This window comes from Macaca nemestrina, chromosome 1 (genome assembly GCF_043159975.1).
Source record: "Macaca nemestrina isolate mMacNem1 chromosome 1, mMacNem.hap1, whole genome shotgun sequence".
NCBI lineage: Eukaryota > Metazoa > Chordata > Mammalia > Primates > Cercopithecidae > Macaca > Macaca nemestrina.
In genome coordinates, this window is record NC_092125.1 from 168000391 (window position 1) to 168015715 (window position 15325).

General features: G+C 34.2%; 1 protein-coding gene across 5 annotated transcripts in view; it reads right to left on the minus strand.

The window, feature by feature from the left end:
- Window positions 1-2888: 2888 nt before the first annotated feature.
- Window positions 2889-15325, minus strand: part of LOC105498455 (leptin receptor) — a 98016-nt gene continuing 85579 nt past the window's right edge. For 2 of the 5 annotated variants that reach the window (XM_011770595.2, XM_011770596.3), the window contains 2 exons: window positions 14728-14803; window positions 2890-4035 (listed from right to left, as the gene is read on the minus strand). In XM_011770595.2, the coding sequence (XP_011768897.1) occupies window positions 3211-4035; window positions 14728-14803 (901 nt within the window). In that variant the 3' untranslated portion in view covers window positions 2890-3210. Of the gene's footprint in view, window positions 4036-4793; window positions 7085-10844; window positions 10938-14727; window positions 14804-15325 lie in introns of those variants that run through there. The other 3 variants (XM_071091797.1, XM_011770597.2, XM_011770598.2) reach the window with 3 other exon arrangements.

Consider the following 15325-nt stretch of genomic DNA (forward strand, 5'->3'; position numbering starts at 1 on the left):
CAACTCTTACAGCCTAAAGTTGATTTTCTTTCAGCTTTGGAGGAGTTAATATAAATATTTCTGAAGTAATGTGACCATATATATGATATTATGGAAGAGAGAATAAGTTTTATTAGGCAAAAATGAGAAGTAGAAGAGTGTCATGCCTAAGGTTATAAAACCTTATTCTAAATCCAGAATCTCGCACTGGTATTGGAATTTCATCCACGTCCTTTTACCATTTGATGACTAGGCTTAAAAAGGAAAACAACTGCTCCTATTCTTCTTGTCAACTTGTAGCTCATCTCTAAATGGAACACAGGGATTCAACAGAAGGTGCCTATTCATAGTGACGTGTACTTCAACTTTTTCATTGTTCTTTGGGGTTTTAAGTTAGAAAACCTGTAATCCTGCAAACCCTGACATATGATTTCTCTTCAATCTATTTGAACTTGAAGCCATAGCACAGATTAATTTCTGAGTTGCTTTCCATGAAGGTCAGATTTAGAAAGACTGATTAGTAGCTTGTGTTTCAGTTTAAGGCCTTAAAATGAAATATTAAAAATTCCAGATTTATAAGTTTAAAAGACCATAGCCTCTATTTCAGCTTCTTCTTCCTTTAAATTTTTTTACAGAAGCTATGGGAAGAAATGGGAAGTTTCTGACCATGCTGAAGCATAAAACATCCTAAATTTTCTCCAAATTGTGTGAAAATCCAGTATTTCATGGCAGGTAGTTTTCACAAGGTCCCGATAAAACATAATGATACATAGTGAAATAAACTTTCAAAAGTGGAAATCAGAATTCAAGCCCATTGACAATAAATATGATCTAAGTCTACACATACCAATAGGCCAAACTATACTTGTTCAGCACTTTCCATGAAAAAGTGCCTCGGAATTTCAATATTTCTGAAGTGCATTTTTGTTTGTTTGTTCACTTATCTGGGGAACTGAGGCTGAACCAAGATGATATCAATGATCTCAGGTTAATGTGCTGTCACTAAATTTCTTTAACACATACCTACAGCACTACAGTGGTCCTGGGACTGTTGAATTCACTCAAGTAAGATACATACATTCTTGGGCTGATGGAAACATCTATCAGTTTCTCTTTCCTGTTATTCAGGGTCCCAGATCACAGCAGAATACCATGTCTCAGTGGACATGCTTAGAGGTCAATCTTCAATGATAGAGTGGGGCAAAATTTAATTTTCTGCCTCTTCTCTACTGTATCTTCAATTAAATACCTATAATCTATAAGCATGTATTTAAAATGTCAATTTTACCAAAATTCTTATACATGTAATATTTCATCTGTTTCTGTGTCTCTAAAGCCATGTAAAATTATCCATGAAAAAAATCCTTCTCCGTTTATCTTTGCATAGAACTAAGACTTTCGTACCACATCAAGTAACAAGTTGCTATCAGCCCTCTACCTATTTCTTATAAGGGGGTCATCAGTTGAGTATGTGAGATCCTGAGACATCTTAAAAATACTTATGACATAGAATGGCTTTATTGATTCCCGAGGGGAAATTGATGATAAAGTGTGAAAAGTATATATCAAGTGGGGTCTGGAATCTTTGTCATTGTTTAGAACTGCTCACTCATAGCCACAACTGGAATAGAGATGGAATGTAGGGATTTATTTAGAGTAACAGCAAAATCGGGAGACTCTTGTCTTAGTCTAAATATGAAATTCTGATAATGTTTAAAAACCCACAGGCATATTTTTGAGCACTAAAGTATTTATTTTTATGATACTAATAGTCTTGAACGTCTTCTTGCCATTGAACATCTATATGTGCAGGTTTCTCAATTTAGTTTGTTGCCCAATATGCTGTCTTTGAATTTTTTACCATACCAAAAGTTGAATAAACAATAAACTTATGTATCAATCTTGTTTTTAAAGGCAAACAAGAGATCTGTGCAATTCTCACTTAATTTCTCACCCAGCATTATATTTCTACTTAATACATTTTATAATCTTCATTTTTTTCTACCACACTCAGCTAATTTTTGTGGTTTTTTTTGTATAGACGAGGCCTCACTATTTTGCCCAGGCTAGTTTTAAGACTTCTGAGCTCAAGCGATCCACCTGCCTCTGCCTCCCAAAGTGCTGGAATTACAGGCGTGCACCACTGTGCCTGGCCTCTACTTAATAAATTTCGATTATAAGTCATTTTTTAAAAATTGATGGCTATGTAGGGTATAGGTTAAAAACATAATCATTAACATTTAAAAATCTGGATTTAAATCTGAATTCTGATTCCATCACCCACTGACTGTAACCTTGGGCAAATTATTTACTGTCCTCACCTTTAAGGAGTACCATAGTAATAGATGTCTCATACAATTATTGCAATAATTAACTGAATTAAGGTATGTAAAGTACTACACAGTGGTTGGTTTATGTAGAGAGAATGCTCAGTGAGGGAAAGAAAATAGCATATGTCCAGGTGGGGATGGGGGAAGACAATTATTCCGGAGAGATATACGGTGACATTTGGCAATCTAACTTCATCAGAAATTGACCACTTCAACATCTTTCAGAGAGAAGAATTAAAACTGGCATCATGTTTTCGAAAGTGCCTGTGCTGTCATCAAAATACGGATTGTGGGCATCACCATTCTTGGAGGTTATTTCATTCTATGGTACGTATCTTAAATTTGGTACATAACAATTGGCTTATTAGTCTTCACAAGTATAACCCCTTAGTCCAGGGCTGAATTCTCTGTTTATCTTAAACATTTAGGGAAGTCATATTTCAAATCCTACAGTCTGATAGCACAAAATATAAGTACGTAACATACTCTCAAAACACACAAGGACAAGTGCTAAGAGTGTGTGCGTGTGTGTGTGTGTGTGTGTGTGTGTGTTGGTACAAAACAAAAACTTGCAGTAAAACAACACGCCCTCTGAAAAAACAATTACATTTCACAAAAGATGGTGTCTATTGGGCTTATTTCTAGCTGGAAACAAGGGACCTTCCCACTACAGATTGGGAATAAAATAGAAGAGCGTGTCAACATTGGTAGGCTTATGAAGGCTTTCTCAAATTTTTTGTCTATACTACTAAGAGAGGACAAACAGACAACATTCATTTGGAACAATTATTTTCAAATTTGACTCTGGTTTCTTTTCTCTCTCCCACCCACAACTATAAAGTAATCTATTACACTTTATATGACCCATTATAACACAAATCTGAAGGTTTCTTCAGTGAAATTACACAGTTAGGTCACACATCTTGTTTTCCATGATCTTATGAGTCTGAGTAGAGCAAGTTTGGAATTGAGGCATGTAAGATGCAAAAGTCTTCTTACTAGAAGTTCCTAAGTTGAAATTATTTTCTACAAAGTGTGAGCAACTGTCCTGGAGAACTCTGATGTCCGTGAATAAACAGGGGGCTGGGAATGGGCACAATACCCTTGACTTGTCAGTCAAAAGCACACCACTCTCTCTCTTTTTGATTGAGGTGACCCCTAAATAATAGATAGACTTTTCATCATTATTTTCTTCAGGGAAATTTCCCTCCAGTCTCAAAAGTTCATCCAATCCTTCTGAGAATGTGAGGTGTGGTAAAATTATGTTGGGACGCTGATCTGATAATATAAAAAATGCCTGGGCCTCTATCTCCCATGAGCTATTAGAGAAAGAATCCTTCAATGGAGAATTTTTGCTAGAGAAGCACTTGGTAACTGAACTATTTATAAGCCCTTGTTCTTCATCAGTCTCACTTGGTTTAGAGTTGCTGATCAGCGTGGCATATTTAACAAAGGGTTGTCTCTGGCTTTCATCCTCACAGGTTACCTCGGTACCCTCAGCCTCAGAGAAGTTAACACTGTTGAACTGGTCACTAATACAAACAGAACCCTTTTCAAGATCTGTTGTTGAAAGTAGAGAGACCACAGTTGTTGGCACCATCTCATCTTTATTTTTCCATGATGTATCAACACTGATATCTTCTGAAATTGTTTCAGGCTCCAAAAGAAGAGGACCACATGTCACTGATGCTGTATGCTTGATAAAAAGATGCTCAAACGTTTCTGGCTAAAAGAAAACACACATTTTAAGGCTCAATTATGTTGAAAAATTTTGCTTCATTATGTCATACTCGCAGAAATGGAAGTGTGTTAAGTTAATAATAAAGGATGTAAGTCAACCACAAATTAACTAGTTTTTTACTAAAATACATATATCAAAAAGCATAAGGAAGAGCCCGTTTAAGATAGCATTTGAAAGTGGGACAAGACAGACTTAGACTTGAGTTCTTCCAATTCTACAACCATGAACAAGTACATTAACCTCTCTGCCTTTCAATTTCATCATCTCTAAAAATGTGCTTCATGGTGTTGTGGCTAGAAATAAATTAGTGTCTGCAAGTGCTTAGCTCTCAGGAAAGATTGGCTACTGTTATTGGAAAATGCTATCTTCTGAAGATACTTTCTTCCTAATATTTTGTAGCAAATTACATTCCCACAAAATTTTAGCCCAAAATTGAAAAAAGTGGATTATAATAAAGTGAAATGACCAAAATAACTTGTCTAAAAACAGTTAAAATAACTGTATTGTGAAATAAGATGTGGTATGAAAGTAAAGTAATTGTGTTGACTATTAAAAACTTATCTGCTGTACACTGAGCATCTGCTTGAGACTATCTGAAAATAAGAGCTAATAATATCATATGTTGAGAACAATGATGATGAAAGAGATGATCACAAACTGGTAAATTACTATTCTCTATAAATAACTTCATGTAAAAATATTTACTATGGACATGTGAAATGAAGACAAACACACAAGACAAATGTACATCGTATTTTTTATAGAAATGATTATATCACAAAGAAAAATCCTGCCAAGCAACTACAAATCAAGAATCTGCGGGCAAAAATCTCAATTCATACAATGTAAACACATTGAAAAAATAAATGCAAAATAAAAAAAGCTGTTGATACATCACATTGAAAAATTAACACAACTGAATTAAGGGCTATAGAAAATGTGTTAAGCTTATATATCATACATATCATTTAACTTGAATTTTACAATTTTTAAACTAATAGAATTCAGACTCATTGCTTGAAATAATGGTATACCCAGCTGTTCTTCATAATGGCAAGTATATTCCAGATACAATACAATTTATTTAGCGGAGTTTTATACTCTTAAGTAGAATATGTTAGTGATTAAAAACATAAAGGAATAAATATACCAAGCACAAAATATAATAATAAAATAGACTTATGTAGGTATTAAAATACTGCATATTAATTCAGACAAATACTGAATTAATACAATTTTTCCTATTATTCACAATAATAATATATGAAGAGAAAACTGTTCCTATGTCTGTTTTTTTCCTAAAGAAATCTATAGTTTTATAATTTTCTTCAAATATTTGCTTGCCCGTTTTCTTTTTTCTTAAGGCTTCTCCTATATATGGACTGAACTGTCTTAAAATTTAAATGAACCTACATATTAAGATTGTCAAATAAAGGAATTAGATGCTATCAATACAAAACAAGGAATACATACAAAAAAACCCATAACCACAGTCAAGATCACATACGTCCTTCAAATGATGTGTTTGATATATTTCATGCTCTCTAAAATACCATAATCAGTAACTGTTGAAATCAAATACTGTAAATGCCTTCAAATGCATTCAGATAGAATATTTTACTCATACTTGATAAGAAATCTCATACTCATATACTATTGAAATATGTTTTGTCCGTGAGTTATAAAACTTTATTAAAAGTATATTCATTTAAAAAATTTCATGATATGCATCTTTTTAAAAGATTTTAGAATAATCTGGGCACATATTAAATATGTGTTCAGTGGGCAGTAAAGAATATCCTTTCATAATTTCACATTTAGATTCTACATTTCAATGACATCTATTAGTAGTCAAGAACGGAAGAAAGACACATTCTTCCTGTTTTTGTAGAGTTCTTGTCACGTTCAAATAAAACTATGAGTAAAATCTAAATATAAGGGATCCATATATACATATATATACTTATATATAATAAATTTGAATACTGAGTTCATTAAACACAGTCTTTGGTTTGGTTTGAATGTGAGCAACACAGCGTAATTCGTGTGCTGAATTCATAAAACCAGCAAGCGGTCTGTTTGAAAGTAGAAAAGTCCTGTCCTCACCATGAACTATTGGTAAAAGCTCCAAAGGGTCTCCCTTTCTTGCATCACTGCCCATTTCCCTGCCTGCCAGAGGTCTTGGATGGTTTAGTGGAAGTAAATTAGATTTAGGTCATAATTAAACAAGAAAGCTGGATTAGAAGTTGATGTTCCCTTCTGATCTGGTCCGTCTGACCTGGATACGTAGGGTCATTCTTATATGAACTGTAACTCCCACAGTCCTGTGACCAGCAGAAACACAACTTCAGGCTTTCTTTTAACTGAAACAGAAGTTAGCACTTAAGCCATTTTCAAGGATATTGAAAACTGAAATTCCCAGGCTGAACAAAGTTAGATATAAAAATGCCAGGAAATATTCAGAAGAACACCCGAATAGGCTGGTTTTTAGGCTGAGGTGTCTATAAAGGAATCTAAAATGGAAAACTTTGGACATAAAAATACAAACTAAATATTTTCACTGATTCTATACTTACAATCATTGTATTTTTAAAGCTATTTGTCAGATGTTGCAGTTTTAGAGTTCACCTAATTACAGCATTGTCTACTACATATTTGATGACATTTAATAGATATGTAATGACAGCAACAGCCATAATTTTCTTAATGTTTTATGACCAGGAATATGACAAATCAAAAGCCAGAAATCATGAATATTACTTTTAAACTTTAGATAATTTGAAAATTAATCATACATCCAAACTGAACTGGACTCAAATCTATATTTTGAACCCAAATTTACACATCTATTTTAAGTTCTAAATCAACATAATCCACCATATGTTAACTCTCAGAAGTTCAACTGAATTTTTTTTAGATTTGCTCCCCTTCTTCAAAATGTAAAAATCTTCTAATACTCTATAGACTGTTGGGAAGTTGGCACATTGGGTTCATCTGTAGTGATCATGATTAGACTTCAAAGAATGTCCGTTCTCTGTTTAGATAAAATAAAACAAAATAAGAAAGCAAAATAAAAAATCACTCACAAAGAAAAAGATAAAAGATTTCAAAAAACATTGTCTGTCAAGCATGGGTTCTGGACTATAAATTTTTGTGTTAGGAACAATAATGCATCCTTTTGGGAAAGGGCAAAATTTTGAACTAAGGTGGCTTCTCCCATTTTCTTAATGAATGTCTTCATATCACACTCTAAGGACAGCTTTAATAACCCCAGGAAGGGAAAAACTTACAGGGAAATAACAGAATAGGTAAAAGGAGAGAAGAACAACGAGCTGGGAAAGTTAAAAGAGGGAGAATCAACAGCAATATTGGATAGTTTGGAACGAGAAAGAATAAAAGAGGAAAGCAGTGAAAAGAAAAATAAAAAAATAAAGAGAAAGAAGTGCTAAAAATGGTAAAGAATAGAATCACAGAGCCATTCATTACCATAGGTTTTTAAAATCTAGAAATAAGATCTGAGAAATCATATCGTCCAAGTGTTTCCCTTTTTTCTGACAAAGCAATTGAGGCTGCCAAGATCATTTGCTAAAGGTTACATGGATAATTAAAGTATAGGGAGGACCCTGACTTAGTTCTTTTTTTCTAGTCCAACAATCTTTCTATAACACAATGGAAGATGAAAGGTTGTCCCAAACACAAATAAGCAGAAGAACATGTTATTTGTTTTCCTTTACTACTTGCTGTGACAAAATTCAGCAGATTAATTTATACTCTCTCCTGGTTCCTCATAACCTGAGGGCCATAAGGAACAAGAAAATAAACAAAACTGAAGTTGTGTTTTTAGGGGAGTGAAATATACACTTCTAGGCCCAGTAATGTGTATTTCCGGGCATAGGGGAGATGGTTACTTCTAAACAGAACTTTTAACTCGAAAATGCACCAGCTCTTCCACACATTTGGAAGGCCATCTAGTAATGTTAGGGATGCTTCTGATTCAGATCTGTGAGGATGGTGTTCTGGGAGGCCACAGGTTGTTGAGCTGCTTATTTGGAGGCCTAGGGCTGGCTGGGGAATCTAAGATAGTTTTTAGATCCCAAGGAAAAACCTATTTCTTTCTAGCTTTAGCCCCACGAAAGGGAGTTGTTAAATGGAGTAAACTCTTGTGAAAACTGGCATAAATGTAGACATAGCAGCATGGCTGGATAAAAACAAACAAAAAACAGAGAATGAGAAAAATATTGTAAAATAATTAAAGAATAAAAAGGAGTGTAATGAACTGAAAATGAATTAAAGAGGCTTAAAATATCGTTAAGGGAAAAACCCAGGTGATTTGGATTTAGAAGAAATTTAACAAATTAGGCAGAAATGCTAAGGTAAAAGGTGCAAAACAAAGTAAGAAAGGTCATAGTTCTTTTACACTCTTAAAATTTGAACTGGAAGAAAAGCAAGGCTATTGAGTTAGCATAATACATTTTCTTACAACAAAAATTCAATCTGTGTTTAAGGTTCTGATTTTTAAGGTATAAACAGAAATGGTATTCTGATTTAAGATGGCAAACTGAACCGATTTCTCTCTTGTCTCTCTAGAGATTCTGTTGGAATGGCAGTATGTAAATGAGTCAAATACAGACCCACCACAAAGAAGGCGATCTGAGAGGGCTAATGAGAAATGAGTGATTTTCATTCACTGCTAAAAGATAGAAAACAATTGGAAGAGTATAGATCAAAGAAGGTGAGCAAAGAAAGCTGAAGACCAGAATATATCCAGCTGCAGCTGAGGAGAAAGAAAATTAGCCCTGCCATATGCAGCAGAGACAGTGCGTGAAGCAATGGCACGTAAAAACACAGGAAGAAAAGAGAACTATGACTGGAAACTGGGGCCTAATGGAAGTTCTATATATGGAATGGGGCTCTTCTACTCCTCTGCTGAACAGGGAAGAGCCTTTGTGTAAGAACTACCGTTCAAAACCAGACTGAGGGTTTGTTCTCAAAAGTCGGGAGGAAGACAGCAGCCATGGAATATTGCTGGCTGAGAGCACATCTTTCCTTATCTGGCCAGAAAGCCCTGCCTACTCACCCAGGGCAACAATCCCTGCCTATACACACTGGGCTCCCAGTCAGCCTGTCTACTGTTTCACTCCTAAACATGAAAGGAAAACAAAGGATTACCAGATATTGGGAGGAAAGTCTGAGATAATAAAAGAGAGGCCAAGATAAACAACAGGAACATATGACCTAGAAGGAACACAGATAATTCAGGGTATAGAAGAAAAAAGAATTTTTAAAATAAAAGAACAAAAATCCTCAAATTTGTATTTCTAGCAACATTTAAGAAAATATGCATAAAACCAGAACAGAATACTCTGAGAAAGAATATTTGGAAATTTACAAAAATAATAGTATATAAAAATCCAACAGATACACTGGAAGAAGAGGGTATGACAAGGTCTCAGAATGTAACACACACACACACAAAAAGCAAAGAAACAGAAAATATGAGATAAAAGGTAAGAAATGTGGAAGATCTATGCAGAGGGTCCATCATCCAACATATAGATTCTAGAAAGAGAAACAAAGAAACAAGAGGAGAGGAAATTATCAAAGAAATAATATAATTTCTTAGAATTGACAGGAGACATGGAATTGAAAGTCTCTTCAAAAAATAACCACGTTAAATAAAAAAAGAACCACTCCAGATTCATCATTGAAAATTCAAAGCAACAAAAATGAGGAGAATTTTTTTTAATTTTAGGAAAGATTTTGAAAATCATGTTAGATATCTAGAAATTACAGGTTAAGAGTGCTTTCATAAAAATCAATATTCAAAATATCTGAATTTGGAGAACAAATTAAATACTTGATATAAAAATTATTACTTCCTTTAAAAAATACTATATTTGTATTTGAATTATTTTTAAAAACAACAGGCTCCTCTGGTCTGCTTTCTTTGCAATATACTGTGGGTTTTTTGTTTGTTTGCTTATTTATTCATCATTGGGTTTACTTTCACATTCTGGCTATTATGAATAATACTGCTATGAGTATTCATATAAAAGTTCCCATGTGGATTTGCTGTTTCATTTCTATGGAGTATATACCTAGGAATGGAATTGCTGGGTCATATAATTCTATGTTTAACCTTTTGAAGAACTGTCAGACTATTTACCAAAAGAGTTGCACTATTTTCCATTCCCACTATCAGTATATGATAATTCTAATTTCTCTGCATTCTCACCAACACTTATTATCTGTCTCTTATTATAGCCATCCTACTGGGCATCTCGTGGTTTTTTTTGTGTTTCCCTATTGTCTAATGACACTGAGCATATTTGCATTTGTGCTTCTTGGCTATTTGTATATCTTCTTAGGAGAAATGCCTATTCACATCATTTGCCCATTTTTATGGTGCTAAAATATACATAACAATATTTACCATTTGAACTATTTTTTAGTGTATAATTTAGTGGCATTAAGCATATTAAGAAACATATTTTTAATATGGAACTGATAGCACAGGTATTAATTTGAATCAGACAGATCTGGATTTGAACCACAGGTGTTACATGGACAGGCTGGGTGATCAAGACAAGCTAATAAACCACTGTGGGTCTCAGTTTTATCATCAGAAAATATAAGGTTATTAGCCCTATGAAATAATTAAATAAAATAACATGAATATGAAACATAGGGTGGATGGTAAATTTCCCTTTTCCTCTTTAGTAATATAAAGTGAGTTACATTATATTATTTTTCCTTTAAAAAGCATATTTTAGGCCGGATGTGGTGGCTCACACCTGTAATTCCAGCACTTTGGGAGGCCGAGGTGGGTGGATCACTTGAGCCTGGGAGTTCAAGACCAGCCTGGGCAACATGACAAAACCCCGTATCTACAAAAAGATACAAAAATTAGCCAGGCATGGTGGCATGCGCCTGTAGGTCCCAGCTACCAACGGGGATGAGGTGGGAGGATCAATTGAGCCCAGGGTCCTCGAGGCTGCAGTGAGCTGAGATCGCAAAGCTGCACTCCAGCCTGGGTGACAGAGTGAGACCCTGTCTCAAAAAGAAAAAGGTACATTTTAATTATTTAGGAGATTAAAACAACAGGCTAAATAGAAAAAAGTTAATGAATTTTACAAGATTTTTATCATTAATAAAATCTTTGAAGTTATATTATCCTTCACTCTTTAAATGTTCTATTATATTCCAAAACCGGATTTATTCCTAACAGTGTTATTTATGCACCTAGTCAGCCCTAGTAATAAACTAAGCATCTTGTGGGTTAGCTGTGCTTAAAAAATAATTTACAAGATTAGAAAGTCAAATATTTCCAGAGATTTTTAAAATATCAGTCCTACAAATAAGAACATTCACACCCATGGTATTTTTAAAATCCTTCACATTTCTTTAATTTACCAGAACTTGAAAACATGTGGCAATATTTCAATCTACTTGTATATAAGGTCTGTCAGATGAGCTGTGGCAGCATTGTACGCACCTCAGGGAGAGCAGGTGTGGCAGCAGGGTAGGACGTAGTCCTCAAGCATTTCCTGATTCAACCAACCTCCACCCAGTAGTTCCTTTGTGCCAGGCATTTTCTGGCAAAGGGAAAAATAATTTGGTGCAGGTTTAAACTGCATTTTGCTGATGTGGACCTGAACATCTCATGGCCCTCCTGAACACTGAGAAGCCACTTCATGGTGGTTCATAGGTAAGATTTCAGAGCTTAAATGCTGAAGGGAGAGTGTTTCAGCCTCTTTTTAAGTGGCATTAAAAAGTAAGATGATCATTCCCTGAATTAATATATACTTATATAGTGAAGCTTTAGCAATTTTATTTAGATAAGTATTTAGGGTTTTTGACATAAAACCCTCATATTTAAGAAAACGTCTTGTAGTCTTCCTATTTCCATTTTGTGAATATGCTGGGTACTGCCTTCCACATGACTTAGTGTTTGCAGGTGCTTAGCTGGACACCACATCTCTGCCTCAAAACCTACTTAATGATTGTTCATCTACCAGATCTTGGCCCAAATGTAATCTGCTCAACTTTATTCATTCACCCCCACCGATAAGCCAGGTTCCCACATTATAAGTGCTCAGCACAATGGGACCCCTTCTTTCACAACATGTAGTTTACAACTGTAAGGTTGTGATTGGATCATTATGTGTTATATACACGTAACTAAATTTCCAATGTGCCCCATAAATTTGTACAAGAAATAGTAATGTTATTTCCATGATAAATGTATTAATGATTATCTTCCCCACTAAACTGTATACTCAGGAGCATACAGTATTTTTCTTTTCCTTATAATGCCAGGGCATACTATAGTGACTGGTATAGGATAAGTATTCAATCATATTGAATATATGGATGAAATGAATGCTATCACAGGTCATCTGACAGACCTTATATACAAGTAGATTGAAATATTGCCACATTTTTTCAAGTTCTGGTAAATTAAAGAAATGTGAAGAATTTTTAAAATACAGTGGGTGTGAATGTTCTTATTTGTAGGACTGATATTTTAAAAATCTCTGGAAGTATTTGACTTTCCAATCACAACTACACAACATGTCACTGTATGAATTCATAATAAAAGATAAATGAGAGAAAAATATTTACTTGAAAAACTCGGCAACACTGTTTAAATGAAAGGAGACTACGGCTTAGTGAGCAACAGCACAGGTGAGGAGTGTATAGGAGTGTGGCTGGTTAGACCAGGCAAAGTGAAGTTTCTATAAAAAGAATTGTTCATATATAAAACAACACTGCTGCTGCTTCTGAAGACAGGGCATTCTTTCTCCTGCTGAGAAATTACAATTCAATCTTTGTCATTGTTCATTACGTCTACAATATTAGTGGTTTACTTATTCATTGATAAGCTGTAGAACAGTGTTTTTCTAACTGCAAATCATAGGCCACTCGAATGTTGTGAAATCAATTTAGTGTCTTGCAACCAGCATTTTTAACAAATAAAATAGAATTTTAAAACATTCTATTTCAAGCAAGTAGTAAAACTCTTTTGTGTATCTTTCATTTAGGTCTTGCATATCTCTATCTATAGTGTACTAGGTTGAAAGGCAAAATGTATTTATACAGTAAAAATGCCAAAACTGCAATTACTTTTGCACCAACCTAAGTTTTTTCACTGTGGGTCATGGTGAAGAAGAAAGAAAGAAAAAGAAGCCACTGCTATAGAGAACAGCTGCTATTAGAACAGGCTTCAAAGCCAGACAAACTGGTAAGCTAATCTTGCCTCTAAAACAAGTTACCGAACCACTATGAACTTCAGCTTTCTCTTCTGTAAAATGGAGAGAATAACATTTGTCCCATAGGGTAACTGAAAGAATAATAATAGTAATATAAAATACATAAATATGTAAATAATAACTAATATTTGTTGAGACCTTACTATGTCACAAGTACCATCTTTTTTAGTATCCCAAACAACCTAATAAGGTAAGTAGCCTATTTCACAGAAGAGGAAATTGAAACATTGAGAATGTCAGTAAACATCTTAATAAATGTAAGAATATGTATCTCAGTGCTTTGCATATATACAACAGCAGGAGGAATACCACAAATATTTGTGATGGATAAAATACAGTCTTTGAAATCAGAGCACTATCCACAATAAATAAAACAATACAATGCTCTAGGAACTTAAAGGGGGTAGAAAGTCTTTTGAATTAAACTGGTTAAAGGAAGGCATGAGGAAAGAAGGGCCTAGAGCAAGATCTTCATGTACAAGGAAGGCTCTGTGTAGGTAGATGGGAACAGTGAAGGTATCATCAAGGCCCATGGACAGGAAAAGTCGCATAGGTAGGTTGATAACAGATTGTAGAAAGAGGTCGTTGAGTACTATTAATAGCTTCAGGAGGTTTTAGTTTATATCTTGTATTCAAAAGGAAATCATTGAAGACTTTTAACAAGTGACTAATGACAAAGATGCAATCACCGAACCTGGATAATAACCTCCCAATAAGTATTGTTTAAAAATTTGTGTATTTTGACTTGACTGAATTCTATTTTTCCAGTTATATGAGTAGAAAGCTAACCTTGCTTCAAGGGACATTATGAGAATTAATAAAACATTCAATAAACTTTAGAACTTTCTGAAAAATCCTACTATAGAAGTAAATACAAATTATTTTATTATAGTTGACTAACTTTCATAAAATACTTGAAAGGAACTTCTGCATAAATATAAGTTTTATTATGATTATTGCACTTTTCAGATTGTAATATTTGAGGATCATATAATTTTCTAATTTATTTAAATGATTATGGAGCTAATTATTGCCATTAAAAATATTGATTCCAGCCTTTTGCCTAAAGACAGTTTATACCAAAAAAAGTGTATCCAAATATCTGTTGTCCATCAGATTGACCCTTAACTTTATAATATTTATTTTATTATGTGCTGTGACACAGAAGCAACATATGTATATTGTGAACTCTCATACGATAAACTATGCACTGAAATTTGTTTCTTCCTGATTTCAAATCCCTGCATCCTGCTATTCTTGAAAATATATAATAAACATACATATTAAGATGAACTGAATAAAATATGAGCTTTTAAATCTCAAAAAAGCTTAATGCTCTATAAGTCATATGGCATCTAGAATACAATCTTATATATTCTGGTTTAAAAAAAATTGAAAAAGCAACCTTCTGAAAATTAAGTCCTTGCGCCCAGGAACAATTCTTGGGGTTTGGAACATCTTCCCAAAACAGTTTTTTCATTCTGCAAAGGATAAACAGGGCATCAAAATTAGAGAAAAACATTCATATTGAAAATGTGAACAGTTAGTGAATAGACAAGCTAGAAATTAGTCCACCAGATCAACTATGCCTCTGTAGGGTCAGATGCATTTTCACATGCTAGCCCATGAAGATTTCTACCAAATTTTTATCTAGACCAAAGTCGAAAATCACAGTAATAATAGAAATAGCCAATACTTATTGAAAGCCGTGTGCCAAGCACCATGCTAAACACTGCATAGATTTCTCTCAAAGAAACTGAAATATTAAAAATGGCCACCAAGTGGGTACCAGAAAAAATTCCACTTGATGTGGCCTCATCAACTCACTTAACTAAAAGATAAATTCAGATTCTAAAATCTCCTCTCCCTCTTTTTTGCCTGAAGACAATGGTTTCTACAGAGATTTGGCATGTGTAAAATAACCACACCGGACTTCTCAGCACAGAGATTACCATGGCACCCATGCCACCATCCACGGAACTCAGTCATTTGCCTGACAAGCC